Genomic DNA, 15,906 nt, shown 5'->3' on the forward strand with positions numbered 1-15,906 from the left:
TAAAACTTTAAATAATATTAGCTAAGCTAAATATTAATATTTTCTAATTTTTTTTAAAAAATATTAAATTTAACTAAATTCCCTATATAATAAAAAAGGAATTACTAAATTTGGCCTAATAATAAAAAAGTTAGGGGGGGGTCCAAAACTTTTTTGGACCCCCCCCCTAGGGTTTTAAATTTTGGCGCTGGAGGGGGGGGGGTCCAGCTACACAATATAGTTAGAATTTAAAGTTATACTTTACTTTTTAATTCTATATTTAATTATTAATATATTACCTTAAAATAAGTATTATAGCTAAAAGCCATAAGAACCCTAAAATTATATTATAATTATTAATATTAATAGCTTTAAATATTATACTAATAATATTATATATTACGCGCAGAATTTTGGTATAAATTATAAGTATATATTTTTTATAAAATATTACTATATAGCTATTAATTACACGTACTTTATATGTTAATTTTTTATTTTATATAAAATAAAACTTTGCCTAGCATTAATTTATAAAATTTATTTTTACTTTAAAATTAATAAAAACTTTTATATATATATTTTTTATTTTTACCTAAATTACCCAGGCCCGCGACTGTGAGGCGCTTTTGTATACTGCGCTGAGATTAGGAGAACGTGAATTACCGCAATAAAAAAGCGTTGTGTATTTATAGTAGGAACTAATTGCTAATTTTTTAAGTTAAAGTTTTAAGTTAAACTTAGTATTTTATATATTACATAACTAACTACTGCCTTGGCACGCGGTTAAATTAAATTTAAAGTTTTTTTACTAGGTGGCCTTAGGCCACTAAATTATATTATTATAATATTATATAATTATAATACTATAGTAGTAATAATAATACCTTTTTTTTAAGTAATTATATCCTTGTGATTTATAAATTTATATTTTTTTTATAAAAAGTAATTTAAATTATAAATCTTATTAAATGCTATAAGATAAGCTATTTTTAGGTTTATAAAATACTATAATTTACATGTAATTTATATTTAAAGTTAAGGGTAAAAAATTAATTTAATTACTTTATTTTACTATTAGGTTTAAATATAATATTACTGCCTGTAGTAGCTAGGTATAATATTTTAGTTTTAATACTAAAGCGCCCTTATAATTTTTTTCTTAAATTTTTTTAATATTTAAAGCAAGATGGCTCCTATAAGTATATGCCTTTTTTATTATATTTTTATTACTTTTTAATTATTTAATTACATTCCTAAAGTTAAAATACCTTATATTTACCTTTTTTATGCTTTTTAAGCGCGGTATTATTTATTTTAATAATATTAATTATATGTTAGTGTTATTAGGCCTGTATATTTTATTTTACTTTATACTTAATTCTTGTAATAAGGCTTTAAGCTTTCAATAGCTAAATTTTCTTATTTTACACTTTTTTTAATACTTTTAGTAATTATTTGCAATGTATGGTTATTTTATTTTAGCTATTAATATATTATTATATTAACTTTTTATTTACCTTTTTTTTATGCCTTACTATGCACTTACCTTTTTAATTTAATTAATAAGCTTCTTGTATTTAATTCTTGTTATTTTTATATTTTTAAAACTTTTTTTAATAGTTAAATTAAACGTGGTTTACCTTTATTATAGCCTTTATTATATTATATATTTTTAACCCTCTTTTTTTTAAGGTCTCCCATGCTTGCTTTTTACTTTATATTCTTTTTACTTTAATACCTAATATAGTTTTATATTACGCTTTAAATACTATTATTAGTAGTTATCTAGCTTATTATAATATTTTATTTTATATTTTTTTATTATAGTAGTTAAGTCTTGGTTTTAGCCTTTACTTTTTATTTTACCTTTAATATATAAAAATTATATTTCCCTACCCATGCTTGTATAGTATTAATTACTAATATATTTTTTAAAATTACTTATTTTCATTATGCTCGCGCCGCCGCCCCCGCTATTAATTTTATTATTATTATTTTTTTTATATTTTTAATATAATTTCTGGCCCCGGCCCTTGCTTTTTTAATTACTTTTTTAATTATTATTTTAGTCCTGCTCCCCCTGCTGCCCCTTAATTTATTTTAGGCTTATTATTTTTAGTATATATTTTTTACTATATAAAAAGTTTATTATTATTCTCGTGTGTGGATAATAACCTATTATTTTAAGTATATTAAGCCCGCGGGTAAAAAATATAATTATTATAAAAATAATTATAAAACCCTAGTAAAATATATTATTTTTAATATAATTATAATTTAGCTAAAATTACTTTAGGTTCTAGGCCTATATAATATTATATATATTAATAATAATAGTTAATAAAAAAATATAAATATTATAGTGCTAAAAAATACTTATAATACCCTTTTTATAATTATTTAGGCTACTATAACTACAAGCGTAGTTACCCTTTTTATTAGTTTAGTTATACTAATATTTAATTTAAAAATTTTTTTAAGGTAGTGCCCGTGCGGTTTATAATAATATTATTATTTATAAGTTATAATTATGCTTTATTAATATTACCTATATTAATATTACATGTAGTTTTTATTTAGGTTCTTGGGCTATTTATTACTATTATTTTAATAGTTATTTTTACCCTTTATACCAGCGCGGTCTTAACCACTAAATATATATTTATATATTTAATTTATTATATATTATATTACTAACCCTATTATAAATTTATATTTTTTTTAATTTAGTATATATTGCGCTATAGCGTTATTTAGGGTTATTATTTAATTAGCTTTTGCATTAGGTGTGGGTGTTAGGGCCCTGTTAGGTATTATTTTAGTATTAAGTATTTAGGGTTTTGCGCGCTACACCGCCTAGGTGCTTGTTTAAGTTTTATTTTTTATTTTATTTTTCTTTTTTTTTGTTAAAGGCCCTGCGGGCGCTGTTAATTAACAAAAATAAAATATGCTTTTTTTTATAATTGCTTGTAGCTTATAAAAAGTAGACTTTTAAGTACACCTTTTCTTTACCTTTTATAGTTTATTCTTATAAAATTACTTAAACCTATTAAGTATTATAGTTTTAGTAATATAAGCCTTTGGCTTTTATATATTATTTTTTATATTATTTTAACCCTGCTATTTTATAAAATATTACACTTTATTTTTATATTTATAAATATTAAGGATTTTTTTAATAAAGTATTCTTTTTTATTATTTACTAGTATAGGACTAATATTTAGCGCTTAAAATAAGCTATTTTAGTAGGGTTTTAAAAGTATAATATAAAAAATATTATATAGCTAATATATATTTAGTAGAAGTAATAACTTATATAACTACTTTTTTTATTTTATAATTATTAAAAATAGGCTAATAAGTATTTTACTTAATTTATAGTTTAGCCTTGCAAACTTAATATTTTTTATATAAAGTATAATATAATTATTAACTTTAAAGTTTATTTTTTTATGCTTTTTATTATACTATATAGTTATTACCTTTTTTAATTTTTATAATTACTTTTTTAGCTTTGCGCGGATTTTCTTAAATTTTATAACTTTTTAAAGTTTAATATTTAATATATACTTAGGTTCCTTAATATTAATATATATAATAGCTTTTAGGTTTATAAGGGCCTTAGTAAGTATATAACTTATAAATTATTTATATATATTATTATTTATAAACTACGCTATTTTAATCTAATATAACTAATTATTTTAGTACTAATTAATATAAGTGTGGAGATAGTGCTTAAAAACTTAATTTTATTTTTTAGTTTAACTATTTATTTATAAATAATATATAGTAAATAGTTTTTATTTTACGCCTAGGTAGTAACTTAGCATGGCCTAAAATATACTAGTAAAAAGGCTTTCATGGTTATTAACCATGTTTTTTAGTATATTAATAAAGTAAAAAAATATTATTTATAAGGGTATTTATAAGTTATTTTATATTAATACTTTTTAAATAAGAAATATATTATATAAATTTAGTATATATTTTAATTATTACTAAAATAATATTATACACGCGCTTATTATACTTTATAAAAGGTAATTTAATAATAAAATTTATATTAATTTATTTTACAGGTGCTTTTAATAAATTTAGTGGTTTTAAAAGTTTATATAGCTTGTATTTATAAACTATAATTTATTAGTATTTATTATATTTTTTAATATGCTTTTTAATATATTTAGTTATGTTTAGCTAATAATACCTTTATAAAATATTTATAATAATAATATTAATACCTTAGTGTCCGCCTTGGGGTTTATTATAATTTACTTTTATAATTTTTTTATATAATACCACTAACTTTAGCATATAAACTTAGTTTTTAAAATATAATAAATTATTATTTATTACTTTTTAATACTTAAAATTTTTTACATATTTTAAATTTATAAAATTGCCTTTTATTTTTTTAAACTTTTTATTATAGTCTTAGGCTACTTATAATAATTTTTTAATACTTAATTATAATTTATTTACATGCTAGTTTTTATTAACTATAACTACTTGTATATTAATCCATGACTTAAATTTAAAATATAATAATATTTAATTATTTAATTACTCTTATAATTTATAAAAAACTATCCCGCCTATAGCTTTTTTTTAGGAATATAATCTACCCTTTTACTTAGGGTATTTACTAGGTTTTTTATACTTAAATAATACTTAATAATAAAGTTAAAAGCTATAAGTTTCTTAGCTTATCACGCTTATCTTCGCGTTAAGCTTTTAATTATTATAAATTATTATAAATTATTATAATTTATAAATACCTTAATAAGGAAGTTGTTACCTTTAAGGTAGTATTTTTAAATTTAAAAGTATTTTATAATTACAAGCATCTTAAAGTTATAGATTTTATAATAGGTTTTTATATTTTTTAACTTATAAAACTAAAAGGTAATTAGGTATTATTATATTTTTTTTACTAGTTAAAATAATACTTTAGTAATAGTGTACCCCAAGGCATTAATTTATAATTATATATATAATTTTAAATTAAAGTATTTTAATAGGGGCTATTCCGTGAACCTAAGGTGTAATATATTAAATACTTTTAATAATTTTTTTTAATAAGTATTTTATAATTATATTAATTTTTATAAGGTTAAATAGTACTACCATAACTTAGCTATAGTTTTTAATAAACCTTTAATAAAAGCTATAAAATTTTAAGAAAAATGCTACTTTTTTTATATTTTTTAGTATTAGCCACCCTGCAATAGTTTAAACCTTGTTTAATTTTATTTTAATTTTATTAGTGGTTATAATAAAGCCTAAGAAGTTAATTTTTTTTAATATAAAATAAGTATTTATTAACTTTTATATATAGCTTAAAATTGCGTAGTTTTTCTAGAATTATTTATATATATTATTTATATTTTTTTTTATTTTTTAAAAAAATAATAATATTATTTAAATAAGTAATATAAATTATATTAATTAGCCTGGCTAGGGCATGGTTTATATAAGATTAAAATATAATTAATATATTTACTAGCTTAAAAGGCATAACTTAGTATTTATAAAGTTTAAAGCATGTTTCAAACACTATTTTTTACTTATTTTTTTTATAAATTTAGAGCCTATAATATATATTATATAAATTAAACTACGTGAAAATCTTCCCTATTTTTAAATAGTTAAAAGTTATGTTAAATAATAGTAAAGGGTATGTATTTTTAATTATAATAGTATTTAAGCCTTAGTAATTAATATAAAGCTATAAATTATTATTATTTTTTTTAGTATAAATAGCACTAGAGCTCCCGCAAGGCTTTTTAATAAATATATTTAACTTTTTTTAAAGCTTTTTTAATATATTCACGTAAAACCTTAAGCTTTTTTAAAAATAATAAATAAATATATTAACTTAAGGGCTTAACACCAATTTATAATTTAATTATATAATTATATAAATAATAAAATATAAAAATACTTACCTTTGCTTTAAAAAATATATTTATATATTTATAATATTATTTAGGTAGCAGGATTTTTTTAACCTTTACCTTATTAAGGTGTATTATAATATAGTTTTTTTATTTAAAAATTTATATTAAAAGTACTTTAACTCCTGTAGTAATTTTTATAATATATTTTTATATTATTATTATATATTACAAGTATTTAAAATTATACTTTACTTTTTAATTATATATCTAATTACTAATATACTAGTTTAAAATAAGTATTATAGCTAAAAGCCACGGGAACCCTAAAATTATATTATAATTATTAATATTAATAGCTTTAAAGCTTTACTAATAATATTATATATTATATATAAAATCTTTAGTATAAACTATAAGTATATATTTCCTATAAAATATTATTATATAACCATTAATTATATATACTTTATAAGCTAATTTTTTATTTTATATAAAATATAACTTCGCCCAGCGCTAGTTTATAAAATTTACTTTTACTTTAAAGTTAATAAAAACTCTTGTATATTATTATTTTTTATTTTTTTATTTTTATTTTTACCTAAATTACCCAGGCCCGCGGCACACTTTTTTATTTTATATAAACCCTTAAAGCTTGCACCGCGTAAAGCTTTAAGGTTTTATATTTTTTATATTATTAAATTTACTTAGGGGTTACTATTATAAAGGCATTTTTTTAACCTCCCCCTAGTAACTAGTAATATTATTTAAAGTATTTAATATAGCTATAATTTAAGTATTTACCTAGGTATAACTTTTTTATAAATAAGTTATTACTTAAATTACTAGGTTATTTTATACCAGTATTTACCTTTATGCCTTTTTTAAAAGTAAATAATACTTTAGTTTTTATTACTAATAACCTAGCGTGTGTTTAGCTTTAAAAACTCTTATTTTTTTATAATAATTTTGTTTATTTAGGTATGTTATTTTTAATGCTAGTTAAATATAACACGTAGCTTTTATAGCATTTTAGTTTTTAATATTTATAAATAAGGGATTCTTTTATATATTTTTTAAGATTTTTTAATATAAATACCCTTTACGCTGGTTATTCTTATATTTATAGGGTAAATATTTTTTAATTTAATTTAGTAATTATATAAATTACCTAATAGTTTACCATGGTTACTATTTTATATTACCTTATTTAATAAGCAAATTATTAATAAGCACTATTTTATTATTAATTATTTTAACTAGGGCATTAAGAAATTTTTTTTAGGTAAATATAGGTTTTACCTTATAAATATTAAATTATTTATATTAGTAATTTTTTATTAGGAATTTAATAAACTAAAATATTTTATAATTATTATTAGGATAGTAAGTTAGGAAGGTTTTAAAGTATGTTTTTATATTTAATTTTTAATTATTAAATTTTTTAATATTATTTGCTTGGTATGGTTTTATAAATAATAATATTTTTAAAAAAATTTTTTAGGGCGCGCAGCTACTACTATAATTAATTTTTAAGTAATTTTTTTAGGGTTTACAAGGGTGTTAAAGTTTATTTAACAGGAAGTTATTAATTACTTAATAAATTGAATAAGGGTGTTATATATTTATTAATTAGCTTTAGCTATTATAGTTTACTAGTGTTCCTTTTTAATTTAAATATAAATTTATTAGTATATTTTTTCTGCGATATTCTTATTTTTATAGTTTTTTTTTTACTAAAATTATATTTAGTATTACCTATAGTTTTTTAGTAATTTTTTTATTACTTTTATTTTTATGCTTTTTAGCAAGTGTTTTATATTTTAATATTTTTTATATAATTTAGTTTTTATTAGCAGGGGTGCCCTTAAGTTTTTTTAGTTAAAAGTTTATAAATTTTTTTAGGTATATTAGTTAATTATTAAGATAGGGTTTATAATTACTTTTTTAAAATATTATTTACTAGCCCTTAAAATTAAGTTTATTACTTAGCTATTATATAAAATAGGTTTTTTTTTAAAAAAAAGGTAATTAAAACTATAAAGCGCTTTTATATATTATACTAAAATTAAAAAAATATAAATTATTATAATAAAAAAGTATTATATATTTATAGTAAAAATTAATTACTAATTTTTTAAGTTAAAGTTTTAAGTTAAACTTAATATTTTATATATTATATAACTAACCACCGCCTTGGCGCGCGGTTAAATTAAATTTAAAGTTTCTTTGCTAGGTGGCCTTAGGCCGCTGGATTATGTTATTACAACACTACGCAGTTACAACACCATAGCAGTAATAATAGCAACGCACTTTTTATTTTATATAAACTTTTAAAGTTGTACCACGCAAAGCTTTAAGGTTTTATGTTTTTTATATTATTAAATTTACTTAAAAAGTATTATTATAAAAGTATTTTTTTAACCTCTGCCTGGTAACTTGTAATATTATTTAAAGTATTTAATATAATTATAATTTAGGCACTTGCCTAGGTATAACTTTTTTTTATAAATAAGGTATTACTTAAATTACTAGGTTATTTTATGCTAGTGTTTGCTTTTATACCTTTTTTAAAGGTAAATAGTATTTTAACTTTTATTACTAAGAATTTAGTATAAGTTTAGTTTAAAAACTCTTATTTTTTTATAATAGTTTTTTTTATTAAGGCATGTTGTTTTTAACGCTGGTTAAATATAATATATAATTTTTATAAGATTTTAGTTCTTAATATTTATAAATAAGGGACTTTTTTTATATATTTTTTAAATTTTTTAATATAAGTACCCCTTGCACTAGTTATTTTTATATTTATAAGGTAAATATTTTTTAATTTAATTTAGTAATTTTATAAACTACTTAATAATTTATTATAATTACTATCTTGCGTTGCCCTATTTAATAAGCAAATTATTAATAAATATTATTTTATTATTAATTATTTTAATTAATATATTAAGGATTTTTTTTGGTAAATATAAAATTTACCTTTTAAATATTAAACTATTTATATTGGCGGTTTTTTACTAAAAATTTAATAAACTAGAATATTTTACGGCTATTATTAAAATAATAGGTTAAAAAGGTTTTAAAGTATATTTTTATATTTAGTTTTTAATTATTAAATTTTTTTATATTATTTACCTAGTATAATTTTGCGGATAGTAATTTCTTTTTTTTAAAAAAAATTTTAAGGCGCGCAGCTACCACCATAACTAGTTTTTTAGTAACCTTTTTAAAAGTTATAAGGGTGTTTAAGTTTATTTTATAAGGGACTATTAATTACTTAATAAATTAAATAAAGGTATTATATATTTATTAGTTAGCTTTAGCTATTATAACTTATTAGCGTGCCTTTGTAATTTAAGTATAAATTTATTAATATTTTTTATAGCATTCTTGCTCTTATAATTTTTTTTACTAAAATTATATTTAATACCGCGTATAGTTTTTTAGTAATTTTTTATTACTTTTATTTTTTTATTCCTAAGCTAGTACTTTATATTTTAATATTTTTTATATAGTTTTAAATTTAATAATAGAGACGCCCTTAGGGTTTTTTAGTTAAAAGTTTATAATTTTTTTAAATATATTAATTAATAACTAAGTTAAAAATTATAATTATTTTTTTTTAAATATTATTTACTAGCTTTTAGAATTAAGTTTATTACCTAGTTATTATATAAAATAAGTTTTTTTTAAAAAAAAAATAATTAAAATTATAAAACATGTTTATATATTATACTAACCCTAAAAAATATAAATTATTATAATAAAAAAGTATTATATATTTATAATAAAAATAAATTACTAATTTTTTTAAGTTAAAGTTTTAAGTTAAACTTAATATTTTATATATTATATAACTAACTACTACCTTAACGCGTGGTTAAATTAATACCAAAGTTCCTTTATTAAGCGGCCTTAGGCCGCTGGATTACATTATTAAAATACTACACAGTTATAATACTATAGCAGTAATAATAGTTAAAGTATTACTCACTAGTTTTTAAAATTAAGTTTATTACCTAGCTACTCTATAAAACAGGTTTTTTTTAAAAAAAAAGTAATTAAAATTATAAGGCGTGTTTAAATATTACACTAAGTTTAAAAAAATATAAATTATTATAATAAAAAATATATAATATATTTATAGTAAGAACTAATTATTAATTTTTTAAGTTAAAGTTTTAAGTTAAACTTAATATTTTAAATATTATATAACTAACCACTGCCTTGGCGCGCGGCTAGATTAATATTAAAGTTTTTTATTAGGTAGCCTTAGGCTACTATATGGCATTATTATAATACTGCGCAGTTATAATACTATAGTAGTAATAATACTATAGTAGTGATAATATATCTTTAAAAAGTTAATATAGTTTAATATATTTTTTTATTAAAGTTGAAAAAAGTAAATTATAGGTAATCAAATTTTACAAGTAAATTTTACAAGTATATATTAATATAAATATAATTTAGGTATTAGGTGGGTTCAGACAGCAAATATGTAAGCATGGCACAATATTACTTAATTATTTCTAGTAACACTTTGTTAGATAATACCGTGCTTACTCATCTGCCGCCTAAACCCACTTGGCGCCCAAACTACATCTATACTAATATTTACTTGTAAAATTTAAATAGCTATAACTTTTTTATTTTTATTTTAATAAATAAAGTAATAAAATATCTTAAATCCCTAAAGCCAGGAGAATATTTTTTATATATAAATATTATTAAAAACTTTAGTGTAAACCGCATAACTTTATTTAAATATTTTAAAGGTATTTAGGGCACGAAAAAAAAGTAGTATAAAAACTAGTTATTACTTAATACTTAATAATTAAAAGTTTTTATAAAGTATATTAATTAACAGGCTAGTAAAGGCTTATTTTACTTTTATAATATAATTAAAAACTTTATAAAAAAGATTATTTAAAAAAAGCTAGGAAATAACTAGGTTTCGCGCTAGCTTACTAAACACTAAAATAAATTTATAAGCACCTATATAACTAGGATTAATACTTTAAAAAAAAAGGCTAATTTAAAATATAAATACTTTTTATACTTTAACTACTTAAAGCGCAAAATTAATAAATATAAGGTCCTACCTAAAAATACCTATAATATAAATAAAAAAAAATTTTTTATTAAAATAATTATAAAAAGTAAAAGAATCTTTTTTAAAAAGTTATAACTTTATAAAAAAAGCTTTAAGCAATGCTTGCAAGATAGTAGTTAAAAGTAAATAATTATTATTACTTATATATTAATTAATAAAAAATAGTTATTACTAGGTTTTATTTATTAGTTAACTGCAAGCAAACTATAAGACTCCTGGCTTTAAAATATTAATACTAATATTTATAACTATTTCTTTATTTTATTACTTTTAAAATAAATAAATAATAAGCTTAAATACACGTGGCTTTAAAATATATTTAATAAAAAAACAAGGAATTAAGCAAGGAGGCGTTAAAGGCTTTTTATTTTTAATAATTATAGCTTTTATATAATAATAAAGTTTCTAAATTATTATAAGGCTAACAAGATCCTTGTGGCTATTTATTTACCTTATTTAATTTATACTTTATAGCCTTTTAATATTAGGATTTTTTTTTTTTGCTAAAGCTTATATAAATAAACTAAATATATTTATATATTTTTACCAAGGCCTTAGCGCTATATTAAAATAAGATTTTTTTAAACTATTTTAGCTAGCTTAAATAAAGGCCTTAATACCTAAGAATATTTAAAGTTTATAAAATTTAACTAGCTTATTCCCCTGGGATCCAAAGCGTGTATTAAAGTAATTTAAAAAAAATATAAATAAAACTTTAATATTAACTAATCCCCCAGTAGAGATATTAAAAGCAAAAAACTAAAAAAATATTTAATAACTTATTAAGAATGCGGAAGCGGCCCCTATACCTAAAAAATTTAAAAAAATTAAGAGTATAATTTACTACTTTTATATAAAGCTTATACTAGCTAAAGCGCAGTTTTAAGGCCTTAAAAACACCCTTATTAATAAAAAAAAAAGCGGTAATAAAAAAAGCCTTTTATATTTTAACTCCAGAAGCCGGAAAATAGTAATATAATATTTTATTTTTTTAAAAAAATTTAGCAAGCCTGTAATTTTTAAAAATAAAAGAATAAGGCTATATAACTTATTAAAAATAAAAAAAAAAAATAAGCTACGCCGGCAGGAAGCCAAAAAAAAAAAAAATAAATTAATAAAAATAAGGCCTTACAGGCTGTAAATACAAAAAAATAATAGCTTAAAGTAAAAAAAAAAAGGCTAAAAAAAACCATTAAAAAAAGGAGGCCTGTATAGCTAAAAAGGCGGAAAACTAGCTTTAAAATAGCTTTAAATTAGCTAAACTAGGAAAAAGCAATTCTTTAGTAACTTTAAAAGTATTTTTTAAAAAAAAACTCCCCCTTTCTAGCCCTAAAGTTATTTTTAATACCCTAGTCTTAGTAAATTATTAAAGCCGCGAGATTTAGCTATTATAGTATTTTTAAAAGTTTTAAATTTATATATAAAGTAATTAGCTAGTGTAAAATACACTACTAAAATTTTAGGTTCTTATACCTTTTGTATGTGTTAAAAAGCTTTATTTTTTATTGGTGGTGGAGATTGATTTTTAGGCAGGAGGTGGGTTTGGGCGGCAGATGAGTAAGCACGGTAATAAAATTGCCGTTGACCGGGAACTCCTGAAATAGACATAGTCAATGCATTTCTATTCAAGTTAGCAAGGCCCTAAGGGCCTTATATAGTGCTCTTTAGTTACATGCCACCTAGAAGGCCAACTAGATCATTATAGATAAGACATGATCTATAAAGTATTTACAAGAGTCTGTTCTCTCCCGTGGCAAATCTGAAATTGGCACACCTCTTTGTTCTAGGCGACTAGACAAATGTTCCTGGGACCATAGGCTCGTACTCAGGGCCTTGGTCCCTGGTGTAGTTGTATTGGAGGGCGTTTTTCAGTGATACGGCGTTCATAGTCACAGTTGATACGAGGTACCTGGCGCTCTCGTAGTCCTCGATCATTGTTGACCTGCAGTAGGCTTGTCAGAATCCGACGCACGCAGCACGGAGCTCAGGCAATAAAGTATGGAAATAGCACAGACTTACACCCAAAAGCGACACCCCACACCACTGCGGGCCAACTGATACCTGTGGCGACCCTTTGAGACGAGTAGGTCAAGGAATTGGCCCACAGTCCGACTAGGAGGAGCGGGAAAGTCCCATTTCCGTAGCGCGCTGGTCGAGTTCACGTACTCACATACTTGGATCTGGAGAGTTCCCATGGTATCCGTAGGACCGTCTTTGATTATGTTCAGGCGGATGGATTGCTCGCTTCCAGTGACGAGGAAGATGGAGGCGTGGTTGCCGCTCCGTGTATCGCCGTCAAAGAAGTAGCCCATGGTATGCACTACCACGCGAACCTGCTGAACGACAAGGGACCGGTCGCTATCGTTGATGGGTCGAGGCATTCTGAGAGATTATCGAATCCAGATTCTGGTAGCCTGTTGTGTGGAATGGGATGAGGATGTCAGAGGGCTTGAGAGGAGGGAAATGCGATAAATCTGGGCTTTTAAGAAGCCTTATTACCAGCCTTGCTGACCACAGTGCCAGAGCCAGTACTCGGCGCATGCAAGTAAGACACTGTGCACCAAACATATAGGAAGGGCGTCCGTTCGTAACAATATAGGGCATCCAGAGCCAGTCGCAAACACACGGTGGTGACATCCGTGGCATCTTGGGCTAACATAAACGTAATGAAGGACTGGAAACGAACTCTAACCGCCCTGGCCGTTGTATAGCCCTGATACTTGTCCTTGAAATCACGATGGTTGGTTTCTACTGGGTTGCGGTTGGCAGGGTATGCAGAACCCGTACCTAAGCCACACAGCTATCATTCCGAAACTCGGCGCTTAGCTATTTTTGGCCAGCAAAAGAGGGGCAGAACGGAGAAAGCATGATCCGATGGCTGGGTTATTGCTTGCTCGCTCTTTGTCCCGGAGGCATCAATCCCTATTCCACCATGGCAGACTGGGCTGTTGGTACAGAGCCCGAGGAATCCCTGGTCGAGCTATGCCACAAGGTCCTTGAGAAAGAGGGAAGAATTGGCGGAAGCTTAGGGGGCATTGCGGTCGTGAAGATTGCTGCCCATGTGGCTGTCAAGCTTGGGCGTGGTGTAACAGCGTCCGAGGCTGCAACGCAGCAGTTTGCCCACACAAACCTTGACCCTTCCGTCGTCTACGTGCCAAAGGTCTACCGCTACTTTCGACAGTCTCGAATCCCGGCTGGGGAAGAGTATGGATACCTCTTCATGGAATATATCCCCGGTCGCAATCTACAGGATCTCGACGTAGCCGGAGATTCGCTGGCACACCTTGTGCCTCGAATTGTGAATATCATCGAATCCCTTGGCCAGCTCCGTGCTTCAAAACCAGGGCCGGTCGGTGGTGGCATCCCACTGGGATACATCTATGGTGACGATGGCGCCAAGGCAGCTTTCCATTCTGTTGAGGAGATGAATACCTACATGAACAAGCGCCTGGCCTACGACGACAAGACCATCGATCTGACACGGCACCACCTGGCTCTGTGCCATGGCGACATCTGTCGGCGGAATCTCATACTCAAAGACGACGGGGCACTGTGCCTACTTGACTGGGGATATGCAGGGTTCTATCCGCGCTTCTTCGAGCTCGTCGCACTTAAATGCACATTTCCTTATGACAAGCTGTTTGAAGGGGCACTTGAGCGCGAGACGGAACTCGCTATGGGCCTTACTCAGGAGGAACAGGATGATATGAAACTAGTCACATTTGTCCGCGGTGCAAACTTGCGTTGGTCATTGTAAGATCTCTGCGGATTGTCCTCCATCTATACGCGCCGTACTGACTCACGAAAGTGATGGCCCTACACCGCAGGATCAAGACGCATTCATTGCATCTCTAGAGCGACATGCCGGGCTTCAGCACGACGACAGTTTTCCGACTGCCGAACCTGGCAAAGAGACACCAGACCAATGATCAGCAACTGGACGTTACCTAGTACCATAGTCTGCTCTTCAAAAGTATTTGGCCCCTCGTTGTACGTAGTAATTGAGCCGCCAGAGCGACCTCACCTCGAAAATGTTTCTTTACTCTGCAAGCAAGCCGGCCTACCTAGATCACATTATCTTTATCTTCTATACACCGCGCGCACACGGCGGAACTATGCATATACATCGGCGGTGACCCCGGGGTGGCCTGACCTGGAAGTCTCGGAGATTGGGAGGTAGCATGACAATATTATGATCAACATCTCTACTTGCTTCCTATTGCTCACCTCACGCCCCCTATTACTGTGTTTCGGATGAGGCGACTCTGCAGAGACCTTGAGGAAATCCATGGTCTCCTGCATGGCCTCCGGTAACATCATGGAAGGCCGTTATGGAGTTGTAGTTTGTATTCTCCTCTTTGATAAGTGAGTAGTGCTCGAGAAGCTACTGGATCTCCGACTCGTCGCTGTCAGAATGCGCCTTCACGACCTTTCTCGTGTCGTCCCTGTGCATAGTTAGCGCTGATGCGCACCTCCAAAAATTCCAAAGTATTACCATACTCTGAGGTATGCTCGAACATCAGCTCTTGGCCGAGGACAGAACTGGCTGCTGTGGCCAGCTCGTCGCCGGTTAGCAAAATCAGGCCTGAAACATCAGGGTCACCGATTGTTAGCAGAGGGGGTAAGGCATACCTGTCAAGACCATCAGCCGGCCTCGATTCCGGTCGCTGAGGATCACTTCCGTAAGTAGAAATCGCAAAGCTTGAGAAGCTCAAGCTGCTCGCCCACGCGTGGTGACTGTAGACTTTGACAGGGTGCCTATCTCTGCGTTCGATCGGTTACACGCATACCCCATTCTCGGTTCCAGGCGACGGTAATCTGCAGATATGCCAGGTCTGGTCACCTTGTGATAAGAGTTGGAGTAACGACCCCTACCATAGTCTGTATGCGATTGGTCGCAA

The 15,906-nt window shown here is 25.9% G+C and overlaps 3 protein-coding genes across 3 annotated transcripts; 1 reads left to right on the top strand and 2 right to left on the bottom strand.

Moving 5' to 3' along the window:
* Window positions 1–12,796: 12,796 nt before the first annotated feature.
* DSM5745_10605 (uncharacterized protein) lies at window positions 12,797–13,386 on the bottom strand (the record flags this gene model as incomplete). Its single annotated transcript, XM_026752621.1, has 2 exons — window positions 12,797–12,947; window positions 13,025–13,386. The coding sequence occupies 2 exons, from the start codon at window positions 13,384–13,386 to the stop codon at window positions 12,797–12,799; spliced, it is 513 nt and encodes a 170-aa protein (XP_026598639.1).
* A 551-nt stretch (window positions 13,387–13,937) lies between these two features.
* Window positions 13,938–14,934, top strand: DSM5745_10606 (uncharacterized protein; the record flags this gene model as incomplete). Its single annotated transcript, XM_026752622.1, has 2 exons — window positions 13,938–14,758; window positions 14,814–14,934. The coding sequence occupies 2 exons, from the start codon at window positions 13,938–13,940 to the stop codon at window positions 14,932–14,934; spliced, it is 942 nt and encodes a 313-aa protein (XP_026598640.1).
* Window positions 14,935–15,389: 455 nt separating this feature from the next.
* On the bottom strand, window positions 15,390–15,650 carry DSM5745_10607 (uncharacterized protein; the record flags this gene model as incomplete). The annotated part of the gene is made up of 3 exons (XM_026752623.1): window positions 15,390–15,450; window positions 15,506–15,590; window positions 15,638–15,650. 3 exons carry the CDS (start codon window positions 15,648–15,650, stop codon window positions 15,390–15,392), a joined length of 159 nt encoding a protein of 52 aa, XP_026598641.1.
* Window positions 15,651–15,906: the final 256 nt, after the last annotated feature.

The sequence above is a fragment of the Aspergillus mulundensis genome (assembly GCF_003369625.1).
Source record: "Aspergillus mulundensis strain DSM 5745 chromosome Unknown scaffold_16, whole genome shotgun sequence".
Lineage (NCBI taxonomy): Eukaryota > Fungi > Ascomycota > Eurotiomycetes > Eurotiales > Aspergillaceae > Aspergillus > Aspergillus mulundensis.